We start from the raw sequence: 27,716 nt of genomic DNA on the forward strand, positions 1-27,716 counted from the left end.
TGGTGGACTAAGACACTTTAAACAGGTGAAAAGCCAACTTGTGCCAAAAGGTCCAAAGACTTTCGTGTATGGGGATTTATATAACTGGTGCTATGCGTACTACTCCAACAGCAGCTATGGAGGCTCTACTATGCCTGCCTTATTTGCATTTGATACAAATCATTTGAAACAATCACTCAAACTTTGCAATGAAAGGACAGGGCATATAACCATTACAATAACTGTAACACAGAACAATTTTAATAAAAACTAGATCACATGATAAAAAAATACAATTTTAAGAATTCATATATGGTGTCTATTCCAGACATGAATGTATGAAAAAACAAGGACTACCATAACCAACAGGGTTAAATCTGGTACACAGATGGATCCAAAACTACAGATGTTATGGCGGCAGGAATTTACGCCAATCATCCAAGAATTAGCGAAAACTTTGCCTTGGGGAGAAACTTAAGCGATACTACAATGTGCAGAATGACATAATGAGATATCTGTTGAAAAAGAGCAGACCCATATTTTATTTGACAGTCAAGCGGCACTGAAGGCACTGGCATTTCAGGAAGTAACGTCTAGGTTGGTGTGGGACTGCCTAAAAAAATGAATAAACTTGGAGACCAGAACAAAGTTGAGACTATCTGGGTACCAAGACATCAGGGCATTGAAGGCAACGAAAAATCAGAATAACTTGCAAAAAGAGGATTAAACGAATCAAACAAACTAGCTGTAACTTTGGAAATACCAAAGAATGCAGTTTGTATGGCTGTAATTAATTCCAAAACAAACACATAGAAAAACCTTTATTGGTGGACCATGAAGAAAAAAAAAACAGATGAAATGCTTCATATGGACCAAAACAAACTGAGAACAGTAACAGTTGACCATGCATGATAGATAATTCGTGAATAAAATATTTATTTATAACGGAGACCTTAACTGCAGACTCTGTAATAAGGAATTACAAACTACAAAAAAAATGTATTATGTGAGTACGAGACGATGGACCGTAAAAGACAAAAACTCTATGGGCAATCAAACAGATACCTTTACTAGATTATAGACTGGGTTTAGAAAACAACAAAGGGCAGCAAACTATAAGATTTAGCTTCTGTAATAACGGATATGTTTTTAATCAGACGGGCCCAGAAATAAAATCAAACCTAGGGCATCCTTTTTAAGGCCTTTCATAAATCCTCCTGTTTATAGTTTCCTCAAAATTTAGACAGCGCGTTAATATTTAATTTCTAATATTCTGCATTTTTTAAACTTGTTATGATTGTTTGAGATAGTTCATCTCAAATTCATATCACATAAAACTCCTCTTAATCCTCTAAGAAAAACTGTAATGAAACATAGGACGCTTACTCAACTGCTTGTACCGAAAATACTCTCCATGAGAACGTAACAAAAAAAAACTGCAACTTTCTACTTGAAAGATTGGTATAGTGCACTGTAAATAAATACTGTAATGGTGATCGATTACAGTGAAGTAACAATTATCTCTAGAGACTTTCCGAATACAAGACTGAACAGGAACGAAAAAAAAAACTCTTAAAAATGGCTTTAATACTCAAAAATCCTCACTGGATGAGAGAAGGCAATACTCAATACTCAAGAGAAGATTAACGTGTGGGCAGGAATTATTGAAGATCAGGTCATATGTCCCATTTTCATAGATGGCAATTTGAATGGCGAAAATTATTTAGCAATGCTCCAAAATAATGTAGTGCTAATATTGGCTAACTTGTATCCTGATTGGCTAACTTGTATCCTGATCCAGGAAATCCACAAGTTACAGCGAATATGATATGGTTACAACAAGATGGAGCAACATCCCTCTACCAAATCCATGTCAGGTAGTACCTCAACCCAATATTTCCAAATCCGTGGATAGGGAGGCAAAGATCGATGGAATGACCATCACGATCCCCCGATTTGACGCCATTAGACTTTTTCTTATGGGGATATGTGAAAAGTATTGTATAAAAAACTAAACCCACTGACATAGCTGATTTACGAAGACGAATAACGCTTGCGATTAGATCGATCACATCTGAGATGTTGAGTAACGCTATAAGACTTTTTATTCACGGTTAGGGTGTTGCCAAAACGTTCGTAGGGAGCATTTTGAACATCTTCTACATTGACATTATTGTTTAAATTTGTATTATTTAGAAGTTTTTGAATATGTTGTAGCGACTTTCGGCAAATTCGGAAAATTTTCTTTTATAAATGTGAATTTTTTGAATTTTACTTAATATTTCCGAAGCAGTCAAAAATAGGTATAGGGCATTGTATTAAAAAAATGTCTAACATGATCTGAGTAATCTAAAAATTAATTAATATACAGGGTGTTTTAATAAAAATAAGCAAGTTGGTATTGGCCACCGTTATTTGATACACCCCGTATAAAAAGATTTAATGGAAAAAAATGCGCAACTATACATACTAGTTGTCGTGTTTGACCGTTTTTTCGAATACCCTTTCATTTATTTATTAGCTAATTTATTCCATTTGGCTGACACACAGTGTATGTATCAATTTATGACGTGGAATCACGTTTTAAAAATAAAAAAAAAATGGTAGTCTATGAAATAAACATTCAGAATAAAGCTAATAGCCTGAAATGAATAGAAAACTTAAAATTGTTATTTAAAATTTATATGAGAATGATGCCCTCCTAGATTACCGATATTTAATTTAGTGATATTAATTTTATCGAATACTGCTTGCAATGGTTATCTTGTATTAAACTCCATACCATTGAAATAAATTATTGAACCACCATTAGTTTCTTCTCTCTCAACAAAGTTTAGGTATATTTTCAATTATTGAAGGTAAGTTTCTGTTATTGTTTATACTTTTTAGTTCATACTTACGATTTTTCTTATGGCATTGTCAAAATATTCTAATTGTTTCTTCTTAATTTTGTTAAAACTGTGAGTTTATTAATTTATTTAATTTTACTCATTAGTATAATTAATTGTTGATTTTTTTTAATCTCATAATTCCAAAATACAATTTGTTAAAGTAAATTACCTAGAATAACATAAAAGTTTAGGCAAAATATTGATAATGAAAAGTACTGACCGAGAGATCTCCTCCATAAAAAGGGTGAATAACAAAAGTTTCGTTCCCCACGTGTATAACTCCGCTGACACCATTACAAGTGTGAAAGGCAGCTGTCGCTCCTGGATAGTCCTGAACGGTCCCGTGATAATAGCAGTGCTCAATGTCCTGAAAATAAAATGGTTTTGTTTTAATACAAAAGTTGTTAATTTTTATAGTCATCTATATTTATATTTCTACTTTATATATTAGAATGGTAATACGGATATATGCCCGTATTAGTAGTGGTAACGATTTTAATAAGAGTTTAACAATTTGTAATTATTTTCTTACGACTAACTGGCAACAATACACACGATTCTAAAAGCGAAAATAATAAATAATAAAAGTGAAAATGATTCTTTCAGCTCGAGCGAAGATTAAAAATGATATTATAATTTTATTACAAAATATAATTTAAAACATGAAATCATGAAGTATAGAACAGGGGATCAAAAATTTCATAATAGAGAAATAATTAAATTAAAAAACTATAGTGCGTTAAACTAGTGGTTGATAATTCTCAATATTTACAAATTAAATGTTATTTTAAATATTTCTAGCCGCCTTAACCACTGAACCAAATGAAACGAACGGGCTGTTCTGCTTTATTTAAAAGATTTAACTATTGTTGAATTAGGTAGTCTATGGAATTATTTTTATACAGCTGTTTATAGTATATAGGGAAGACCGGGGCTAGTTGACGCATCGAGTTGATTGACACAGTGCGATTTTCTTAAAACTAAGACACTTAACAATCACGCGTATACACAAGTTTCAAGACTTTCCGCAAAGCGCACTCTCGGAAGAAAGTTTTAGTTTGGCGGGATTACTAGTAGGGTGAACAGTGCGTCTTGTAGTTTTTTACAGTATAAAGTAAACTTTTATTAAGTATCATTCATTTTTTGTTTTAAAAATCCCATTTTTATAGATAATAATTCGATCTTTGCTTTACATTAAAGCTTAGAACTTCGACTATAAAATACAATCATTATATTTTTTTAAAAATTAATTAAGATGTAGTTGATTACCATAAATACCCAAACATGTGCTCTGGAGCTAGTTGACGCATTCAATGAGGGGCTGGTTGACACATGTGTCAACCATCTTTGAGCATAAATATAGTTTTACTGATTTAAAATTTTGTTTTAGAAAATACGTTATTTTAAAAAGAACTCCATAAAAGGTAAAAGTGCACTAGATATTATGTTAGTGATAGTTATGAGAGCAGTTAGGAAAATAAAAATATATGAAAAATCCCCAAGGGGAATGCCAAAGATTTTGATATCCCCAATCCAACTTTAAGGCAATATTGCAAGAAACTCATTGAGCAAGAAATTTATTGCGGTGTAAATCCAACGACTAAAGTGGGATATTTTGTGAATCGGCAGGTATATATTTTTTTTACTAGTATATATTTTGTACAAACATACATCTTAGGGACTATCAACGTATTTTAAAATATACGTATGTACTTATCATTTCAGGTGTTTTTTGTATAGCACGAAAACCTTTTAAAAGAATATCTTAAAACAGCAAGTGACATATATTTTGGACTTTCTGTTAAAGAGGTACGGAAGTTTGGAAGAGGTGCGTTTGAATATGTGAAGACTTAAAATATCAACTACCCAAAATCTTGGGATTGACATCCAATTACTGGCCCAGATTGTTTCACGTCCTACATAAAACGATAAAATACTTTGTCAATAAAAACTGCAGATTCAACCAGAACTTCTAGTTTTTATTAAAACCAGAAGTTTTAATAAAAAAAATGTTTCAAAGTTTTTGCTAATATACAGTCTTAAATCGTCTAAATATGGAACATGGATAACACTGGAGTCACCACTGTACAAAAACTTAATAGAACTATTTCAAGGCGTGGATTCAAGCAAGTGTCTTGGATTACTTCACAAGAACGTGGTAGACGTGACTTAGATTTTCCCAAATTCCGCTGCTGGATGTACTTTAAACCGCAGCATCATTATTTTTTGTATTAAACGCTTGAGTTTGAACCGGTAAATGATAAGTTGAGCTTAAAAGTATCATCCGTAAAATTATCTTTGTGGAAAGGTCAGTCGCCAGCTGCCTGAAAGCCTAATTGTGCTTTGTATATTGTAGCAGTATGCACGAATGCTACGTTAAATATCTTGGCTAAATCATATTGTGAATTATCCTCTTTGCTGTTAATAAGTGATAGTCATAATATCATATTTTTTCCGTCTTTATAGAGGGGGGTCTGGAATCTACAAAAGACATCTCAGTTCAGGACGGCGCCTGAGTGACCTTAGTGCAGGATTTGTTTTTCATGCTCCCGGTGACAGTTCCCGAGGTACTTTAAAATGCCCCCTCGTCGCCGAGTCTACGCCGAACGCCCACCTGCTAAACCAGACCCTCCTTTGTCATGAAGCGATCCGGAAGCGGAATGGCCGCTGTAAGACCGGCATCAATTCCGAAGCACTACCTTCATTCATCCACAGACTGTCAGTAAGGAGGCTCCCTGTCTCGTTTCAGGTAGGGCGTAGAGTCATAACACCTGGTGAATGCTTATTTGAAAGGACTAAAAAAAGTTATGTATATTCGATGGGTAAAGCTTGTGTGAAGTGTGAGGAGATATTGTTGAGAAATCCCATAAGTCTTATAGTAATTAAATATAGAAAGAGAAATGTGATTGGAGTGGTTATCTATAATCAATATGACTGAATCATATTTCCACGGTTTTAAGGTATTTTTGAAATGCTGAAGCCATTCATAAAAAAGATCTTCGCTACTTTCGCCGCTTTTAGAACAAGTATAAATAGATTTATAAATGGATGTACCATTTTTTTGTTAATGCTTCTGTCATTCTAATCCTTGAAAAGATAAACATTGGTGGAATATAACAGGTGACTCATGCTTTAAAGCAGCAAATAATTATGACTGTCTTCCCTCTTTCACCGGATGTTTTGTTGTCAAACTTGCTTATAACTTGACAGTTTTGGGCAGTCGCTACAACAAACTTACATTGGTCAAACAGGTAGAAATTTTAATAAACGAATAGCAGAACATAAGAGGGCTTTAAATAATAGAAAAACAGATTCTACATACGCACTTCACCTTCTAGATCATAATCATTCTTTTAATGACGAATTTAAAATTCTCCACATTCAAAATAAAGGCCTTAAGCTATCTTTGTTAGAATCTATGGAAATCAACAAATTAAAAAACACAGATATAATTCTGAATGACCAGCTTGAGACGAACAGTTCTCCCCTCCTCAACCTATTTCATTAGAGACTATAAAGTGTAAACCCATACCAAAAACAGATCACTTGAGAAAGGCAATCAGCCGAAATAGCTGTAGTGATAAGAATTTAAAATAAATTTTGTGGAAGTTTGAAAACAAAGTTTTCAGTGTTTTATTGTTACATAAAATGAATTTCCATCAAGTAACGGTCGAATCCATCAATTATTTAATGAAAATTTTATTACTCAATGTGCGTCAAAAGACAATATTCATCGGCATTTTATACCCCCACATTCGCCCAACTTTGGTGGTCTATGGGAAGCAGCAGTAAAAAGCACAAAACATTTTTTAAAGCAAACAATGTTAAATAGAATTTTAATTTATGAAAACTTCAATGCGCTTTTTATTAAAATTAAGGGAATCTTAAATTCTAGACCTCTGTTCTCCTTATCAAATGATTCTAATGACCTAGAACCCATTACCCAATCACATTTTTTAATTAATCATCCAATTACAATGCTTCATGAACCTGACGTTTCAGAAGTTTTGCCAATCAGGCTGTCTAGACTACAATTTGTTCAACAATTATACCAACAATTTTCTATATGATTCACAAAAGAATACATTTCTCAACTGCGTTTTCAATACAAATGGAAAAACCAGGCTACTCCGATTGCTGTTGGTACACTAGTAGTAATCAAGAATGATCAAAAACCTCCAGGCAAATGGCCGATGGAAAGAAATCTACGTTTGTTCCTTGGAAAGGATGGAGTTTCGCCAGTGGCAGAAGTGAAGACATTTTCAAAAGTTGTGATCCGTTCCCTGAGACATTTGTGTCCTTTGCCTATAGAAGAAGACACAGTGCATTAAAAAAGTTATTTTAGTGTTAAATTCCATTAAAGACAATTCCATTTTAGTTTTGTATTACTATTGTGTATGTCTTTTCATTAATATTTGCATGTTACTTTGAAGTCCCTTCAAATGGAGGAGTTATGATCGTATATTTTTAATTTTAATTTGTAATGTACCTGACAACATTGTACTGACAACGCCGTGATAAGTCAAGGTGTCTGATAGCTGCCCTTAACGGGCTCTCAGTCAATCATTGACGCTACAAGTGCAAAGAACAATAAAGCTATATCGAGTATCAATCGAGTTTCATTTCTTCTCAGACTACACTATAATCTGAATTAAGATTTACCAGCACACACAAGTTTATACAATTGATATGTGGCAGTCAAAAAACGTAACAAAATGCCTTTATATAACTTGTCGGCTAATTGTGCGCATTACGCGTAGTGCGTAATGCGCACAATTAGCGAACTCTCCCCTAATATCTAATGTTAAGACGGTATATATTTATATATAAAGTATATTTTCATACCACTAACTTTTAGCAGTTTAAATGAGATCATACACCGATGTGCCTGCTATTTGTGATTTTTTATTAACATAGCATTTACATGATATTTTTTAGGGCAACTTTCTGTCAACAATGTGAATATGACCAACATATTTTATGTTGTTATTCTAGATAGTTTTGGTCAGTCCTTCAATGTTGGGTTTGGCAAAGATTGACACATTAGTACGTTTCTGGGTCCATGTTATTTTTGTTTTGCCTCTTTAAAATGACCCCAATTAGAAATACAGTAACGTAGCTTTCAACAAAGCTTTTAAAAAAAAAAATTAATTGAATTAGTTTATATATTATTATAATCAAACAAATAATTTAAATCGTGTATATGTATAAGACGAAATTGATGCGTTCACTAAAGGGTTATTTGTTTACCCGTCATCAGCATAATAGCCATTATTTCCAACAGAAATTATACAAGAAGAAAAATTTGTTTGCTACGCATCTTTGTTCTGAATAAATTTAAATTTTAGATCCCAGACGGGTAAATTTGTACGTTTAACGTTCATTTTTCAAATGCCCCAAACGAAGAAAACTGCTTAATTAAAATGGCACGCACCTTATCGTCAATTTCCCGGATTAACTTCTCTTTAAAATTCATAGATGTTTACGCTTAACTCGCGAATTAGTAGAGATAGCCGTATGATAAACATAAATTCAATTAGGCCAACCCCTGGCCTTTACCTACAAAAAGGGCCGTTGCAGGTGAACCGGGCCTACGTAATATCCTCTAATGACTTAGCCTTGTTCACCTAAATGGTGCTATAAGTAAAAAATATGATCTAATCTGACAAATAAAGACTAAAGGGCTGATGGCTTCTAGCCGTTATCTGAAAAACCGTTTCAAAAAGTAATTAAACTGATAAAAGGGTGTATTTTATACTTTATTGGTTTGGATGAGTAAAAGACAAAGAGAAAATATAACAGATCGAATCCGTTCGACTTAAACTTTTCTGATTAAATATATATTGCAGGAAATTTAGGGGGCGGCGTAGTTAAAAACAAAAAAAAAGTAATAGCCAATTAGTATTAGATTTTATTATTTAAAGCAGTAAAACAAATATAAAACTAATTGAAGGGTTTTTAGATAGGAGAGAAATAATCCCATCATATACTAAGATTATTAGCAAATTACCTACAATTTTCATAAATTTTTTTTACTGATAATGTTTTTCTTCCAATAAATTTCTCCCTTACTTTTTTTAATACTCTTTTAAGATAAAGTTGTCATTTAAAAAAAAACCTTTAGTCACAAGTACCTCAAAGGGGTAACAAGAACAAAATACCATTTTTTTCAATAATCATCAGTACGATGATTATAATGACGATGAGAAATAATCAGTCCTCCATCATCTGTTAACTCCTGTAAGTTAGAATTAATTGAATCATTCTTTAGCTGTAGGATAGTCCTTTTGAGTTGCCGACTTGCACGATTTGGTGTAATCTTACCTTGAGAAGTCCTTGTTTGTTGCCAAATTCTTCTTAGCTTTCTTTTCCTAGTTATAATGTTCCTTACTTCCTTTGGATAATTGTTTACTTTTTAACCTAGGTTTCAGTGTAAAAGTGTTTTCCCATGCTGCTTGCTAAATATTGTTGGTCAACAATTCGGCTTCGTTATCTAATTGTTCTGCGTTTCAGAATTTCAGAAATTAAGTCTATAATGTTTAGAAAATTAGCTGAAATAGCTAGTAAAAGCTACCTACCCTTAATTGCACTTATTATAGAGCGATAATCTGTGTTTTAGCAATAAAGCCTCGTCAAATAATAAACCTTTACCCTAAGCTCTTCAGGAATTCAATATACCTACTATTCTTTTTAATATAGTATTTAGGTGGGCAATAGATTGAATTGACATTTATTTCAAAAATTGTACTGTAGTAGATTATATACTGTTTTATTGACTACGAAAAAGCAATTGATCGAGTAAAACACACAGAACTCATAGAAACCCTAACACAACATGGTATGGACCATAACACCAATAAAATGGCGTTGATTAATAGACAATCGTATGATAGCAGAAATGTTAATAAAAAGCGGAGTTTGAAAGGACTGTTTTCTTTCTCCACTATGGTTTATTATATATTGTGATAACATCTTCCAAAATGCCCTCGAAACTATTAAAGAAGGAATAAAAATATGTAAACAACTTAAGATACGCAGACGACACCGTCATTATTGCGGACAGGGCTGAGGGTTTGCAACGACTTTTGAATGCCATAACCAGAGAGGAAGATAGTTTAGGGCTGAATATAAACACAAATAAAACAAAAGTAATGACCGTTACACGTGCACCAAATGCCGAAATTAATATTCGAGTTTACAACAAACAGATAGAAATCGTACAAAAATTCCAGTATCTTGGTTGGTGGATAACAAACGATCTTGACTACGAAGTCGAAATACGTGCTCGTATAGAGTATGCTAGGTCCGCTTTTCAAAGAATGCTGAAGCCTTTGAGATGTGGGTTTTTCAAAGGATGCTAAAGATCTCTTGGATAGAGCACGTGACCAACAACGTGAGGTTGAGAAGAATGAGGACTGAGATAAAACTCCTAAATATTGTAAAAACCAGAAAAACGAGTTACCCAGTACATATTTACAGAGGAGAAAAATACAACTTCCTAAGACTGATAATGAAAGGGAAAGTGGAAGAAAGAAGAGGTCCAGGAAGAAGAAAATGCTCTAGGCTGAAAAATGACTGGACAGGCTTGGACACTCATTCGATAATAAGAACAGCTTAAGGTAGAGAGTAATTTGCTGTAGTTGTAGCCAACTTTCAGTGATGGAGAGGGCACATTAAGAAGAAGTAGATTATGGTAGACGGTTATGATAGATCGGTGCAGAGCCCATTTGTGAGTCCTTCAGAGACTTGGACCTCTTATGACGGGTCTATTGTATCACCCTCATTACATGGAATAGGCCCATAAGGACCTATTTTTCAGCATTTCTGGGAACTAGGCTACTCCTGGCTCTCATATCTGATATAATTAGCAGGGGCTCCAAATCAGAACTACTCCTGTTACTCCAAGCGTCTGATGCTTGAGTAACCTAACCTAACCTTTTATAAAGGCCAAATCCAGGATTTGACTGTAGTAAAATAAATTCATGTTTATATTGTAACTCTTTAATTGTGTAATTGTGGCTTATTCCCAGTTAAATAGTAATTAATTGTAACTCTTTATTATGATATGTATTATCTTTGATGGTGATTGCACTACCTCCTTTGGCCGCATTGTCAAGATGTATTGTGTGATAAACCTTGTATCTTTTAAATTTAATGTAGAACTCTTTTATGAAATGCGTTTCAGACACAAGATACAAATTAATTTCTTCAATGTCAAGAATTGGTTGCAGTTCTTGTTGATACTTAAGCAACCCGTTGGCATTTCACGCAACAATTCTGTTGTCATTCGTCATTTCTTAAATTAGGAATAGCTCCTTTAGCTCTCTCTTTGAGACAAGTGACCCTTTTGATTAATTTTTTAATTCCTGTAGTATCCTTTGTAGGGTGTATTCTGTTGTTTTTTCAGTTGTGTTTTGTTGATATATATTGTTAATAATTTTCATTGCTATCTTTTGTTACCACACTCTATATCTCAGTACTAGTAACTATCTGTGCTTATTTTCTTTTACCTATATTTGAATTGGTTCTATTTTTACCTTTAGCATTTTTCTTTTTATATCTTCGGTAGTTAGCAGGATGGTATTCTCCACAATTGACACATTTTGGTTCAACATTTTTAGGTTTGTTCTGTGAAATTTGTACAAAAAATTAAAAGAATACTCCGATATATTTTTGAGCAAGCTGCAGATAACTTTAAATTTTGCTAACTGGTTTCTGTCTTTTACTGTTTTCTCGTTTAAGTTGTTTTAACGCTGATGTCTCTCATGGTAATGGTAATTTTGTGAAGTCAAAAAAGCAATCAAATTCTAGACTAGACGGATTAGTTTAATGTTATCGCTCTTTAGTTTCTAACAGCATCTTTATATTTCTTCTTCTTCTTCTTTTTATGCAGATAAGACTCTGTCTGTTTTTTAATTTGCCTCCAGCAAAATCTCATTTCGTTTTTTGTGGTCTTTCCACAGATCGTCTTACTATTGGGGAACTGTCTTTTGCTGTCTTTATTACTCTATTTTTTGTCATTAGTCTTATGTGATCGTTTCATTCATCTCTTCCATTTCTTACCAAGTCTTCGATGTTCTTCACCTTGCATTTACGTCGTATATCTGTACTTCTAGCTCTCTCCCATAATGTTTTATTGTCACATACAACCTGCAGCTCTGTATGCTTTATTCACTTGATCTTCCAGTTCTGTTTTGAGCTTTCTGTAGCCAAAGACTGTGATGCCTAGTTACTTAAACTCCATTAATTGTTCTTTTATTTGATCTATTAGCTAGTATTTACATCTCAGTAAATTTGTGGTTATATAACCATACATTTTGTATTTTTTTGGGGAAATTAACATGTTAAATTTATTAGTATGTATATATATTAAATTGGTGCAGCATACGTTGTAGATCACTTTCATTTTGAGAGAGTAGTATTGCATCGTCTGCATAGCAACTATAATATATATTTTAAATTGTTTTTCTCCGATTTGATATCCTTCTTTAGTTCTTACTTTTTTTATTTTATCCATAACCAGGTTGAACAATAGAGGACTCAGGGAACCTCTCCTTCTACTTTTACTTTTATTGTGTTGCTTTGGTACCTATTTTCGATCGTTGTGATTAGTTATAGAGGTATACAATAAGTAAATTGCGTCTCATACATAATTGCCCTCTTGCGTACAATAAGTAAATAACATCCTTTAATTTGGTCAAATGCCTTTTTAAGGTCCACGAAACATAGATATGTAGGTTTTTTATATTCTAATGATTTCTCTTGCGCTTACCTCATTATAAATATGATATTTTTGACCTAAAACCTTTTGTTCTTTTGATAGTATTATAATTTTATTTAGTTTTTTTTGTTATCACTTTGGTTGTTAGTTTTAGTGTTGTGTTTAATAAATTAATTCCTTTGTAATTTTCCAGGTCCGACTTGTCTCCTCTTTGAAGAGAGGTATTAAGATGCTTGATCTCTATTTTTGAGGAATTCCGGGTTGTTCTATTATTTTTTGTATCAGTTTTAACAGGTGTTTGGTCAGATCTGATTGTCCATACTTTAAGAGTTCGTTCGGTATTGTTTTCTCCTGCCGATTTTCTATTTTTTAATTTCCTTACTGCTTTCTTTACCTGTTTCTTTTTAATATGCATTGCTTCGTTTGTGGGCACCTCTGGTTTTCATCGCCTTTAGCAAATAGGGATCGGAAGTAGTATCTTTGTATTTAACCTAAATTATATTTTCTTGTTTTCACAACATACATTTATCTCGCAATATGCATTTTAAGACAAAAATTATACCGCCTGTATACTGAATGTAATGAAAAATTACAGGTACCCATGATAAAATAATAATTTTTTAAATTATTGATTTACAAAATATTTATTTTATTGGTAAATACATTGCTTAAAAACTTACCCTTTTTGATTCGTATTCCGCTCCATTCGCTAAATAATGTTTCTGTGCTATGTTCGGTGCGATTAGTTGTCTGAAACAAAATCTAATGTAAAAAATAATTCTAAAAAACCAGATCAAATTTCATATATTTTTAAAATTATATTTTAGATAGCCCTTTTAGATAGATAGGTGGCCAAATTATGTTTATATTTTATATATATATATATATATATATATATATATATATATATATATATATATATATATATATATATATATATATGTAAATAATAAAATAAAGGTATTATAAAGTAATATATCGGCATAGCTCGCAACAAGGGAAAAAATAAAAAAATATGTATATAAGATGGAAGGCATTGTGCTAATATCAGGTATTCCGCATGAGTTTCTCATGTATTTTATGTATTTTGCTTGCAAGCAGGTCCTTTTCTATATTTTTTTGTCCAAACTTTTCATGCTTGGGTCTTGTATTATGATTTGTCGATGTTTTGTTGGATCAAAATATGCTATCTGGTTCATTTTTTTATCCTCAACAGATGTTGATATTCTTTTGTTCATCTTTTCTCGCTGCAACTGCTTCCTTGCTGTTGATTATGTATAGATCCTTTTCCCGTTTTCGCATTAAAGTATACATTTTTGGTGTTTAACTAAACTTTTCTGCTAACCATTCCCAGTTTATGTATGATAATGTATACGCGTACGTAAGTTTTAATTTTGTGCCACTTATTACAATTTTTATCCATGAAAATAAGTAATTGTAATTTTTAATTAATCTTTTTATTTCTTTTCCAATTGTATTTAACATTTTTTACTATGTTTTATTCTGTATTTATATCTTATTTTAATTTTTCAATGTTTATATTTTGTTGCTTTTATACATAAGTATTTTAAAAGGGTACAAGTTTAGGTATAGATGGTTTTATAAAATTATAAAGTCAGTACGTTAGGTCATACAAGTACTTCTTTAACTTTGTAAGGATTCTAAAATCCTGTAAGTCTTAGTTTAAGTATTTTAAACTCCTTTAACTGGATTTAATTTAAACTTGATTTAATTCATCTACTTTTATTTGACCCAATATAAAGTTAAGAGTTTTTGCAACTTGCAATTATATATTTGAAGGAAGGATTTTTATAAACATCTTATCGGAGTACTTTAGTCCTCTGGCAATAGAATAAACATTTTAAGTTCGAAACAGAACGCCTTTAACTGATAAGCACAAATAGTATCTGAATTTTCCATTCAAGTCGTCGGAGAATCGAAGTAATTAGCGGTTGATTAGAAATTAGATTTTAAGTGGAAGTTCAATTTTTCATATTGAGAACTTTGTTAAGAGCAGTGGGGATACATGTTTGACTAGCAAAATTGCGATGTGTGGAATTTTCGTCTATTTTTAGCCGGTAAAATGACAAAAGGGTTATTGTTTAGTATTATTTGAGTAAATTATGGAGAACAATGGTATCTTTTTGTTAGTAATAGTATGGATGCAGTAAACAAACACAAGGTTAAAATTAAAACTAAAGTTTAATTTAGTACAAAAGAGGTTTAAGCAAACGCGACAACAACACGCTGTTTACCGAATTTTTTTTATGCTGCAGATGCAGATTAAAAAATATGCTAAATATTTCAAATTATGCTGATTCAAATTATGCAGGAGAAAATCAACTGTTACCATTTAAGGGGTGTTTTTTAAGTAAGTACCGTTTTGGAATTAAAAAAAGACGTGCAAAGATATGGCAATAATTTTATTTTTACATGAAAGCCTGTACCTTAATCTACTTTTCTACATAATTTCCTTGAATATTGAGGCACTTGTCATAACGTGGCACCAGTTTTTGAATACCCTCCTGATAAAATTCTGCCGCCTGACTTGTTAATCACTGCATCACAAATGTTTTGACTTCGTTATCGTCTTGAAGACGCTGACCGCCCAGGTGTTTCTTCAAGTGCTGGAACAAATGATAGTTGTTGGGCGCCAGATCAGGGCTGTATGGAGGATGATTTAGAGTTTCCCATTTAAATGATTTGATGAGATCTTTGGTCTGATTAGCCACATGTGGACGGGCATTGTCATGCAGCAAAACAATACCCTTACTCAACTTGCCACGTCTTTTGTTCTGGATTGCACGACGCAGATTTTTCAATGTCTCACAATAAGACGCTGCATTGATTGTCTCATTACGAGGCAGAAACTCCACTAGCAATACTCCTTTTCTGTACCAAAAAACTGTGCTCATGATTTTCCGGGCAGAAATTGTTTGCTTAAACTTCACTCTTTTGGGTGATGATGAATGTCGCCATTTCATGGATTGTTGTTTTGATTCTGGTGTGACATAGGCCACTCACGTTTCGTCACCAGTAAAAATTTGGTCTAAAAAATTTTCACCTTCACTGTGGTACCGCTCAAGAAAAGTCAATGCACTGCCTAAACGTTGGGTTTTGTGCAAATCCGTCAACATTTTTGGAACTCAACGTGAACACAATTTCCGGTAATTCAAGTTCTCGGTAACAATGTGGTACAAAACACTAGGAGAATACTGAGGAAAGCAGTCGGACAATGATGAAATTGTAAAGCGTCTGTTTTCTCTCACCTTTTCGTCTACTTTCTGCACCAAATTTTCATTAACGACCGAAGGACGCCCACTCCGTTCTTCATCATGCACATTTGTGCGCACATCTTTAAATGCTCTTACCCATTTCCTTACCATTCCATCACTCATAATGTTTTGTCCGTAAACTTCAACGATCTCACAATGAACATCGATCGGTTTTACGCCTTTAGCACTAAGAAATCGTATAACAGCCCGTACTTCAAAATCAGCGTGACTCACGATTGTTGGAGGCATCTTAAACACTGGAGTAAACAAGTATACAATGAAGAATCAGACTGTTATGGCGTCAGTGCATAGACAAGAGATGTAGGTAACCAGCGCTCATGCGCAGAACGCCGACCGTAGCACTGCGGCGGCGGAATCGCAAAACGGTACTTACTATTATTTTTAGAAAATTGAGACCAGATCATTGAGAAAAATTTATAGTAAACTTGCTATATTGATGTACAAAATATATTAATTTGTGATGAGCATTGCTGTTTGTAATACTTAAATTAATATGTGTTATTTTTTTATCGTTTTTATTAATAAGAAACATAAATATTTAATAACATGTTTGCTAAGCTAACATACGAGGTAAGTGTAATAAATACATTTTATTTGTCTGTGTATGTATTTTAGATATTCTTTATTGTAATTGTTTATACAGGTATTTTGGTATTGTTTCTTATAAAAAAAGACAAAGTAGCACCCTCCTTTTTGGCAAATTTTTTATACCTTTTTTTATTTTTTTTTGGCAAATTTTTAATATCTTATTTTCTTTGTATTGTTTATCTCATATTTCTGCTTTAGCTGTAGTTGCTATTACTTCGGTAATTTTTTTTTGTTTTCAATGTTTCTTTTGTTTCCAAGTAAGTAAGAATGGTCCCCATTCCACATCTCTTCCGATACCACGTCTCTTCTGATTCTACTTCCACATCTCTTCCGATTCTGAGCAACGCGGCCTCTTTTTTGCGTGTCCCAAACATCACAAACGTTTGTGTTAATACAACCCTAGAAAAAGTTATTTATTTTTTTCAACTGTTCCATGTTTCTTTTTCTTAATAATGTTTCCTTGTATTAACACTCCATTAGTGGCGTGGGTGACATACGTCACCCACTCCATTATTTCTACCTACAGATTTAAATCAGTAGGTGTCAGCTACCTAGACTTCAGGATATTTTAAGCAGTGTGTAAGTGAATATATATATAGTGTTTGTGCACAGTAACATGCGCTTAGTTACCAAGCATTTCCATAAGTCTTTTAGTGGTTGACGACTATCCCCCACACCACTAACCGTGTTCTTAAGTTTGTCAAAGTAAATTTTTGATGTTGGTCTACTAACTATACTAATCTTTTAGCTTATATTGATAGTACTTACGAATCCTAATTCATAATGATATTAACTCGTGATTTTTCTGATCTTACCTTTTTTAGAACAAAATGGAGAATTCGAAGAAGCGTAAACTTGAAAAAAATAATGATCCTGACGTTTGATTGAAATTGTTCGAGGAGTTGAGTGATACCAAGGATGGACTTAATACTGACGACGAAAGTGATTTTGGAGAAGAAGACCACGTGACTGAAAGTGAACAGAATACGGCTTCCGAACAAGAAGCAGATGAAACTGACAGAAGTGTTACTAGTGGAAGTGAAAGTGAAAATGGACAATCGAGCGGAAGAGATACACGGGAAAAGGTGGAACAAAATGGAGGAAAAGGGGCCCTGTAAAAAACGTACAAACCAGTGCACATAACGTAATAAAATACCATATATCAAAACCAAAAGGGACTGCTCAAGAAAAAAGACTGAAATTGACATCTGGAATTTTTTTTTCGAAGAGATAGTGATAAACACAATACTTCCTTTTACTAATATTTATATAGATAAAATCAGTAACAATTTCCTATGAGATCGAAATGTATAACATACAGATTCAACTTGTTTCTCACAAGTTTTTTGCGATCATCCAGGAAAAACTAAAACAGTTTCTAGGATAATTCAACGAGACATGTTCTGGAATCTTGCTACTTATCTATTAGTAAATCCAGATTTCGCTTCTGGATGCGATGCTTACGATTTATTACGTGTTATTGATGGAGATAAGCGAAAAGCCATCGATAAATTGGCACCAATAAGAGATGTGCTGGAATTACTTTTAAATAATTTTTAAGCTTACTTTTCACCAAGTGAGTACCTTACAGTCGACAAACAACTTCTAGCATTTTGAGGTAGATGCAGATTTAAGCAGTGCATACCGAGTAAGCTGGCTAAATTCGTTTTAAAAGAATTTGGTTCAACTGACACTGAAACAGCTTACATATTGAATTTGGAAGCCTATGTAGGCAGCCAGAAGGTCCTTACCAAGTAAGCAACTAGGGAAAAGAAAATGTGTTGCATTTAGTTGAACCATTACCTGGATTTAATCGAAATATCACAGGCGATAACTGTTCTACCAATATTTTTTTGGCGAAAAGGTTTTTTACAAAAAAAAAACTAACTTACGTAGGAACAATGAGAAAAAATAAACGGGTTATACCAAAGATATTCATTCCAATACTAAATAGAGTGAAGAAGTCCTCGGTATTCGACTTAAACGAATGCTGTGCTTTGGTGTCATATTGTTCAAAAAAAAATGATGTACTAGTTCTATCCACATTCCCTTTCTCCGTTGATATGGATGAGTCTACTAGAGATAAAAATAAACCTAAGGTCGACTTTTTATAATATGACCAAAGTTGGCGTCGTACTAGTTGACCAGCTTTGTCAATACAATTATATTGCGCGCAACACTAGTCGTTGACAGATAGTACTGTTCTACAATCTGGTAAACATTTTCGCAATAAACGCTCTTTGCATTTACAAATATTACCATTATATGAACGAGAATATATCACGTGTTTGTTTTTTGCAAAACCAGACTTGGGAGTTAATCAAACCTCAAATAGAACGATTGTCTAAAAATTCCAAATATTTCAAGGCAGCTGCGACAACATGCAAAACTGCTGCTTGGTATTGAGGAAAATGAGCAGCCAGCCGAAGCTAGAACCGGATGATGAGACCCATAAGATGTTATGTATGTGGAAGGGGTTCGGGATAAAACCACCAGAAAACTATGTTTCAAATGTGAAAAATGTGTTTATGTTGACCATTTGAAAGAAGTCTGTATAAACTGCCATCAAAATCAGGTTATGTGCATGTATTATTGTTTGCTTGAGAATAAAGTTTTGTTGTAATATTTTTTTGGTTTTATTTTAATAAATACACTGTAATGATTATATTTTCATAGAAAATAAACAATATTTGTCCCCCACGCCACTAAATATGTCATTCTTAGTCACGCCAATAACGTGGGGTAAATAGAATAAAAAAAAATTGAGGCTTTACATTTTATCTTTAAATAATTCGAGTTTTTTGAATATATATAATTTTTTCGATAAGATCAAATTGTCTTATTCATGACTAATCTCGTCATAAACTGAATGCTGTTTCCATGTGGTACTCCTCTACGATATATTCGTTTAAGTTGTTAACATATAAGGTAAAGGGTAGGTATTATTATAAATAGTTATCTATAATTTACTTCTACATATAACTAAGATACTTTTAAGTAAATTTTTTTATAAAGTGCGGAAGTCCTGACGAATTTTGACAGTCTCGGTTATTTATTCTTTCTTTGTGTATGTATCGGACAATATTATTTATATGCAAGACGGTCGAAAATGTTAGAATTCTGTACGTGATAGTCACTTGTGACGTAGTAGCTATTGAAATATTAATACGTTAAATATAATAAACCTGTAAATCAAACTTTCCATCGTTCTTTAGTAAAAATAATTTTTGGACAACCTGTATGATTTATTTTTCGTATTAAAGTAATCGTTTACTTAAGATCCTAATTTTTGAGTTTTTACGACGCTTTTTTGCAGTATTCGCATTTCGTTAAAACCAAAGTTTCTAATTCCCCGTACAAATCGTTTATCCAGAAAAAGCGGACCTTACGCTGTAAGCAACTTCTACTTAAAGGCCCATAAATCATATTAAAGATAATATAAAAGCTCAAAATCCGAGGCTGGATTTGGGACGATCCCGGCCATAAAAGAGGGCTAATAAAATTAGAGCTAGAGCAAATGTTGTGGCGAGCTCGCACTCAAGACAAAGACTCAATAAAACATCCTCCGTCACGTTTTCGTCGGGTTAGTTTTGTAGTTCGAATAAATTTGACTAAATTAGGAGGATCTGCATTTAAAATTTTCGGTTGTTTATCTCTTTATTTCTTGCTTCTATAGTGCCTAAATCATTTTACGTAATTTTTGCAGCAAAATCTTACTAGTCGAATTCTAAAAATATAAATAAATTAAAAAATACAAAATAAATTGGTTAAGTGTAACCAATAATGTTAAAGAAAGCTGGTGAAATTTTATTACGACGAATAAAATTCTTATAGTGTACAGATTTTTTAAACTACTACCTACAAATGGATATAAAACTGTTAAAAAGTGTAAAATAGTATAGTCTAAAGAGTTGTAATAAACAGTTATATTCGTATAATCTTAGTTCAATTGAAGACAATAGATCGAGAAATTGCTCACAGGATACATGTTGGTTAGTTTAACTGAAAGCGAAAGCGGGGTCTCAAAAATCGTGAAAGGTCTCAAAGGACAGATATTTAAGAGTGTGTTAAGGTCTGAGTTGGTGTATGGCGGTAAAGTGTGGCCGCTAAAGAAGATTCAGTAAAAAAAGATGGTGGTAACTAAAATGAAAATGTTACGGTAAATGTTGGGTAAGACTAGAAGGAACAGAATCGGGAACCGCTTGGGAAAAAACCGGAGGTGACTAGAGTCTCCTAAAAGAGTCAAGGAGAAAGAAAAAGGTTGGAAGTTCGGGGAAAAATAAATACAGGAAAACCGAGGAGAAGATGGATGTGTTGGTGTATGGTGGTGAAGTGTGGCCGGTAAAGATGATTCAGAAAAAGAAGATTCAGGAAAAAAGAAGATGGAGGTAGATAAAATGAAAATGTTAATGTCAATGTTGGGTAAGACTAGGAGAAACAGAAACAGAAATGTCTCAAAAGAGCTAGGGGTGACTAAAGTCTCTTTAAAGATTTTTAGAATTCAAGTGCTGTGTGGGATAAAGGGTATAGCTGTTAGAAGGGAACGAAAGGTAGAGGAAAACCAAGTAGGAAAGGATTGTGTGGCAGAGGACTTAAAAGAGAAAGGTAAACAAAACAAGATGGAGAGAAATGTTTGGCGAAGAAGAGTACGGAAATGTGACCCCTGAAAAGAGAAAAGCTGGGAAAGAAAAAGAAGAGGAAGAAAAAGAAAAAAAAACGACAACAAAGATGAAGAATAAAAATCAGAATTAAGATAATTTTAGTACTATAGCTATACCACATTTTGCCTTTTACATTTCTACAGAAAATATCAAAAAATATGTATGCCAAAAAATGAATATACCTAATTTTTTTTATTGCTAGATATGAAAATACTTTCTACCTTACTGCTACTATTCACTTACATAAACCTTTTTATTTTGTTTGAAATATTTTGTTTTAAGCATTTGGCATTCCTTTACTTAGGTAGCTGTAGCTTCCTCCATGGATTTGTTATTTGTTGCTTTGAAAATCTAGGATATTCTAACGCTATTGCCACAAATTGATCGCATTGCTACTGTGGTAGTCTTTTTCTTAAGTGAATGTTCTCCTATTCTAACTTAGCAACACCTCAGCGGCATTTATTTTAACTCAGACATTCTTTTATATTTTCACCAGCAATATATTATACCATTTATTGTGACTGCTTTTTATATTTAATACATCCTTACATACATTAATTAACATCTCAATCTATAATAATAAAGAATCCATTATCTTACACATATTTGCTTTCTATATTCCAGGCACCAAATGTTAACAAAAACATATAGGGCAGAGGTATCTATAGATTATTGCCTACCTAGAATCATAATTTTTATCTAACTTCTATCCACCCACAACAATATCTTTTCTGCATTTCTTTCAACAAATTTTCAGGGCAACTCAACTTGCCGTATGTACTATATAGTCTAGCTGAAATAAATTTTCCTTATAAAAGCACCCTACTTCCAAAAGAAACTGCTATTAGTGCTAGAACTGTGCGAATATTTCAAAAATAAACAAGTACCATTGCTACAAATTGCAAAAATTTCAGGAAATTTTCCCTGCTGATTATGAACGACGGATGGTGTTTTGTGAGGACAATACGGAACGCACTAGCTGTGATGAAGATTTCATAAAAAAAATCTTGTTTACAGATGAGTCTACGTATTCTTTAACTGGCCATCACAATACATCTGTTACCGTACTTTACAGAAAAAAGGAAAGTGTTCCCGTCAAAAAGTCAACGTTTGGTCTGGTATTTTAGGTAACAAGATCATTGTCCCTTTTTTCATTTTGGATACTTTGTGTCATTATAAATATCTAGATCTCCTGTAAAATTACATATTTTTAGCAGTTCGAGCATTACCTATTAATATGGATAAAATTTGGTTGCAGTAAGACGGCTGTCCAGCTCATAATGCACAGGAGGTGTTAAAAATTTTAAACATTGCGTTTCCAGATAGAGTTATTAGTACAAAAGGTACCATAAAAATGTCACCTCGCTCTCCTGATCTTGCACCTTTGGACTTTTTCGTATGGAGTTATGGCAAGCAACAAATTTACCGACATCAGCATGAACGTGCCGGAAATTTAGACGAATTACGTCAAAAAATCATTTAGGTCGTTCAAAGCAATTATACAATAGATTGGGCGGAGTTATCTAACTACGCCCCACGAACCACCTGGACCCATTAATCCCAAGTACAATATAGAAAGTTGGGGATTAAGTCTTAATGACCGGAAATTCCAAATCTGATATTAGTTGAAAGTAAGAATCCAACGACTATGTTTAGTCAAAAGGAAGAGCTTTTATTAATAATTAATAAATATAAATATTCAAAGCCCATGTCCCCAAAGATGGAAAAGTTAGATGGCAAGGCATCAAAAAAGGGTGTAAAAAAAAGTGTACACAAAGAAAGGTGATGAAAATTACGTTATTCTTGAAAAAGCATCGGTGGAACAACAGCATGCTCCAGATATTCACGTTGACCGGCAAATTTTTAGTAATTCTACAAAGAGGAAATCTGTAGAAGATATATGTGACAGACCTTTAAAGAGTATCCACAAGGAATTGCGGAAGGGAAATTTCAGCAATTTACCGCTGACGACGAAAGACATTTCTTGCGTTCGAAGAAATTGTAATGATACGATCGTTAATAATCTAACATTTCGAACGTTAGCAAAATCACAGTCAATAATGAACTCAAATCCCTACAATATCTACTTATTTGCCGCTGTTGGAGTAGGCAACTTACAATACAATTTAATATATCGATTGATAATATAATCGATTCCCTTGTCATTGGAGAGGAAGGACCCCTAACCTTCTGATCGATGAAGGAAATTCTGGTCATGTTTGGAAGAGAACTTCGACAAGACAAGTTAATTTATCACGGCAGGTAGGACTTAGGAGCAGGGATAGAAAAATTTTTAAGTTATTATTTTTGGGAAATGTGAAAATGTGTTTTAGTTTGAATAAGGATTTAGTTTGTACAGTTTTTTGTTAGAATTACGTTCTTTTTTTTTGAGAAAAACAATCCGAGGTTCTGCCTGCCGGCTCCAATCTTTGGACTTTTAATTTGGGGAATAATATGTTCTTTAAGTTGGGAAATACTTGGATTTGGGAAAAGTTGGACGATTGATTTTGGGCAAAGAAACCATATTAAGTTGGAATTTTCTGGTTGGTCTGCCAGTCCTAGTCAGCTGTTACATAAGTCAACATAGGCAGAGCCACCTCAGAGTCCATCCACTACCTGGACAATAGACAACGGATTAGGGAACTTCCTTCCCAGCAATAAGGCTACTAAGGACATATATTTTCTTTTTTAAAACTATTAGTAATTTAAATTTCAATTTTTTTATATTATATATTATATCCTTGGATACTTAGGCCTTCAGCCTAAGTAGGTTACAAAACAGATTTGTGCACAATCCCTGGGTAGTACTCTCACCTTGCTGAATCCTTTTACTTGCCTTTATTTTTACATTTCTGCTTTATTTTTAATTTATTTATTTATTAATATTTTACGTAACAACATAAGTTGTCAGGATACATTATCCCATTTTAGGGTTTCTAGTATGTACCTTTATTTTGTCAAATTGATGTAAGTTGTGTACTGGTCTAATTACTTAACTGACTATTGTCATACTTTAAAACTGCCTCCTTTATTAATTTGTCTAGTTATTTAATTGTTTTGTTCTATTTTAAGTACTATTTACTACATGAGAGTTATTCAACAGTTATAACATATTTACCAATTTACCTCATTGTCAAAGGACTGGGTCGATAATTTTTTTGTATATATATTTATATTTTGGGTCATATTTTTTTCATACTTTTAGATAACTGTTTTTGTAAATACATATTCTTGGGGGATATATTTTAGACATTGTTTGGTATATAATACCTATATGTTTTGGAAATATAAGTAAATTAAGATTATAATATGTATAATGTATAGAGCATTACAGATTTTTATTTGTTTTCCCATAATCTTTTATTTTTTAGTTAGTGTATAACTATAGATACCCCAAATTGGAGTGATATTCAAAATTCACCCTGGCGCCCATCTCAAGATCATCTTAGGGTTGATCTAAATATCTTAAGTTACTACAGGCAAGCAAACGTGCCGACCTTCTCTCTGAGCACAACTCTCATTCTCATGAGCTAAGGCGATTCTCTTGTAGTGTTTAAAATAAGCTTCATATTTTCTTTTGTATTGGTTACATTTCCTGTTGATTGACAATTTATTTTAACCATAAATATTCTAATTCACTACACTTTATCTTCTTACATAAGTTCTCATATTGGCTTCATCATTTCAGACTTTTTCCCTTGATTTGCTACAAAATATCTATGCTGCAAGACGAAAATCCACATCATCATTACCCAAGTCACAGGAAGTTCTACAAGTGTAAGTAAACTTAAATTCAAAAACAAATACAGGTGAAAACTTTTTATTATCTACGAAAAATAATTCTGCAATTTCTGGTTGTTTCACAAATCTTTACTTTTGTGTAATGTAGATTCTTTGTATGTAGATAGAACTTTTCAATACTGTTCTAAAAATGTTTGTCAGATGTTTACTATAAATGGCTACAAAAATGGTTTTAATGTTCCTCTAGTATTTTGTTTGTTAACAAATAAATCACAGCAATCGTACAAAAGTATTTTGATACAATAATAACATATGTACAGATTTGAATTTAAATTTCAAACCGAAGCTAATAATTTCTGATTTTGAAATAGCAATTTAAAATGCAGCCAAGTTAGTGTGGCCCGACATTATTATTATTTGTTGCAAATTTTATTTAACACAAAATTGGCACCGAAAAATTTAAAATTTAGGTTTGTTCTCGGAATATAAAAATCAAACATTGGCAAATATTTAAAATTATTTTTCGGAATTCCTTATTTAGATCCAAATAATGTTGCTGACTTTTTTTCTGATGAACTTTTAATATTATGCCAGAAGATGACAGAGTTTTGCAATTTTGTGATTACCTAGTTAATAATTATTTTAACGAAAGGTTCAACATTTCCACCTTACATGTGGGCTTCAAATTCATCATCTCTTATATTTACTACAAACGCATGTGAATCATTTCACTCGAAATTTAACGAATGTTTTTATAAATCACATCTTGACATATTTAAATTTAGAGACATTATGTTAAATTTTCAAGCAGAAGTATATGTGAAAGTTAGAACTGAACATAGATTCAAAAAAAAAACTTGATAAAACGGCAAAAAGCAAAGTTGATTTTATTGAAAATAGGCTAAATGAATATTACGTTAATCTAAACATTACTAAATTAGACTTCATTAAGTCAGTTTGCAATTATTATGCAGCTAATTTTTAAAATCTAAAATATAGTGTTCACTCCTACTTATTTTAATCACTAATCAGACATTAGAATTAAGCATTGTTATTTTTTAACTGTAGTTTTTGTTATTGTATATAAGTTAATGTAGATTTAAAAATAAACTTTATTCCATTATATTGTTATTATTTCATTATTTAATCATTTAAAATTTTCGCTCATGCTTTGGGAATTGAGTTCCTTTTTGAATACAATAAAGTAAAATAAAAACTATATATGTTCAGAAAAATATTATGTAAGTACCTAGGTACCAAATCAACAAACACAGAGGAATTCGAAATTTTACGAGGGGTGCGACAGGGGTGTATTTTGTCTCCTATGCTGTTCAACCTCTATGTGGAGAATGTTTTTGCAGAGGCACTTGAAGGCACTGTTTGTGGTATAAAGGTCAACGGGTACCCGATAAATAACATTCGTTACGCTGACGACACCGCAATAATCACAGATAACGAACATGATATGCAGTTGATACTAAATAAAATAAACACCACAGGAAAAACATATGGCCTGAAGATAAATGCTGGAAAAACAAAATGCATGACAATAAGAAGGGGCGCATTTTTCAGAGTACAACTGCACGTAGATAATGCTCCAATCGAGCAAGTGAAAACATTCAAATACTTGGGAATGATGGTGAATGACGACCAATGGGATCCTCAACAAGAAATAAAATGCCGTACCGAACAAGCAAGACAAGCTTTTCTTAAATTTAAACCGCTACTTTGTAACCGCAATCTTTCCTTCAATCTCCGTTACAGAATGGTTAAGTGCTATGTATGGTCCATATTGTTATACGGCATGGAGACATGGACGTTGAAAATATCTTCCATTAACAAGTTGGAAGCCTTCGAAATGTGGACCTTGCGAAGAATGTTCCGCATACCATGGACAGATAGGGTGAGAAACGAGGAAGTCCTAAGAAGAGCAAATACTGAGAGAGAATTGCTCAGCTTGATCAAGGCACGAAAGATTGGATACCTGGGCCACATCCTGAAAGGGGAAAAATACGCAATCCCTCAACTAATTATCCAAGGAAAGATTGAGGGCAAGAGAGGAGTAGGTCGCAAACAAATGTCGTGGCTGCGAAATATAAAGAACTGGACAGGCGTAACTAACACTGGCGAACTTTTGCATGCCGCAAAAGACAGACGTCTGACCTTAAGATAATTCGCCAACGCACTATAGGTGCACGGCACCATAAGAAGAAGACCTAGGTAGCGTGGGGCAGTTCGTAGTCGCTTTTAATTCTACTATAAAACGGAACCCATTAAAATCTAGGTAGTGTGGGGGAGTTCGTAATCGCCCAGATTGGGCTACTGCTTGGCTGAACGTGGTGGAAAATTTAATTTACAATAGATTTAATTAAAATTATAAAATTGTTATATTTTTAGAATAAATTGTTTTACTTACATTAGTTATGAATTCAGTTTAAAGGAGCTGTTGATTTAATATAAAGTATTAACCTACTTTTAAATCTTGTAATCATATTGTTGAAATATTTTCCCAGACTATCTAAAAAATAAAATTGCTTTTGGCATACTTCTTTCATAGTATCATATTTAAAGTAATTTTCAAAATTCTGTAAAAGTCCAACATCATTTTATGTTAGGCCAAAACTGGTGAAATAGTTGTCTTTTAAATTTAAAGTTCAAAGAAAAATATAAAACAGGAACCCGAAATCGTAACCTTAAATCCCTCCCGGAAGTTACTTTCTAAATCATAAAACTTGTTAAATGAAGTTTTCTACTTTAAAAAGTTTCGACACCTCACCCCGCCGTGCGCGTTTCAATTTAAATTGAAGATTAAATTTTCCACACCGAAATTGAAACACGT

General features: G+C 32.9%; 1 protein-coding gene across 1 annotated transcript in view; it reads right to left on the reverse strand.

Annotated features, from left to right (window-relative positions):
- LOC140435722 (zinc metalloproteinase-disintegrin-like NaMP) overlaps nt 1-27,716 on the reverse strand; it is a 501,897-nt gene that overhangs the window by 146,198 nt on the left and 327,983 nt on the right. Inside the window, exons 4-5 of the mRNA XM_072524445.1 lie at nt 13,272-13,341; nt 3,091-3,237 (exon numbers count right to left, since the gene is read on the reverse strand). Coding sequence (XP_072380546.1) covers nt 3,091-3,237; nt 13,272-13,341 — 217 coding nt within the window. The remainder of the gene's footprint in view (nt 1-3,090; nt 3,238-13,271; nt 13,342-27,716) is intronic.

Source organism: Diabrotica undecimpunctata, chromosome 1, assembly GCF_040954645.1.
Source record: "Diabrotica undecimpunctata isolate CICGRU chromosome 1, icDiaUnde3, whole genome shotgun sequence".
Classification (NCBI taxonomy): domain Eukaryota; kingdom Metazoa; phylum Arthropoda; class Insecta; order Coleoptera; family Chrysomelidae; genus Diabrotica; species Diabrotica undecimpunctata.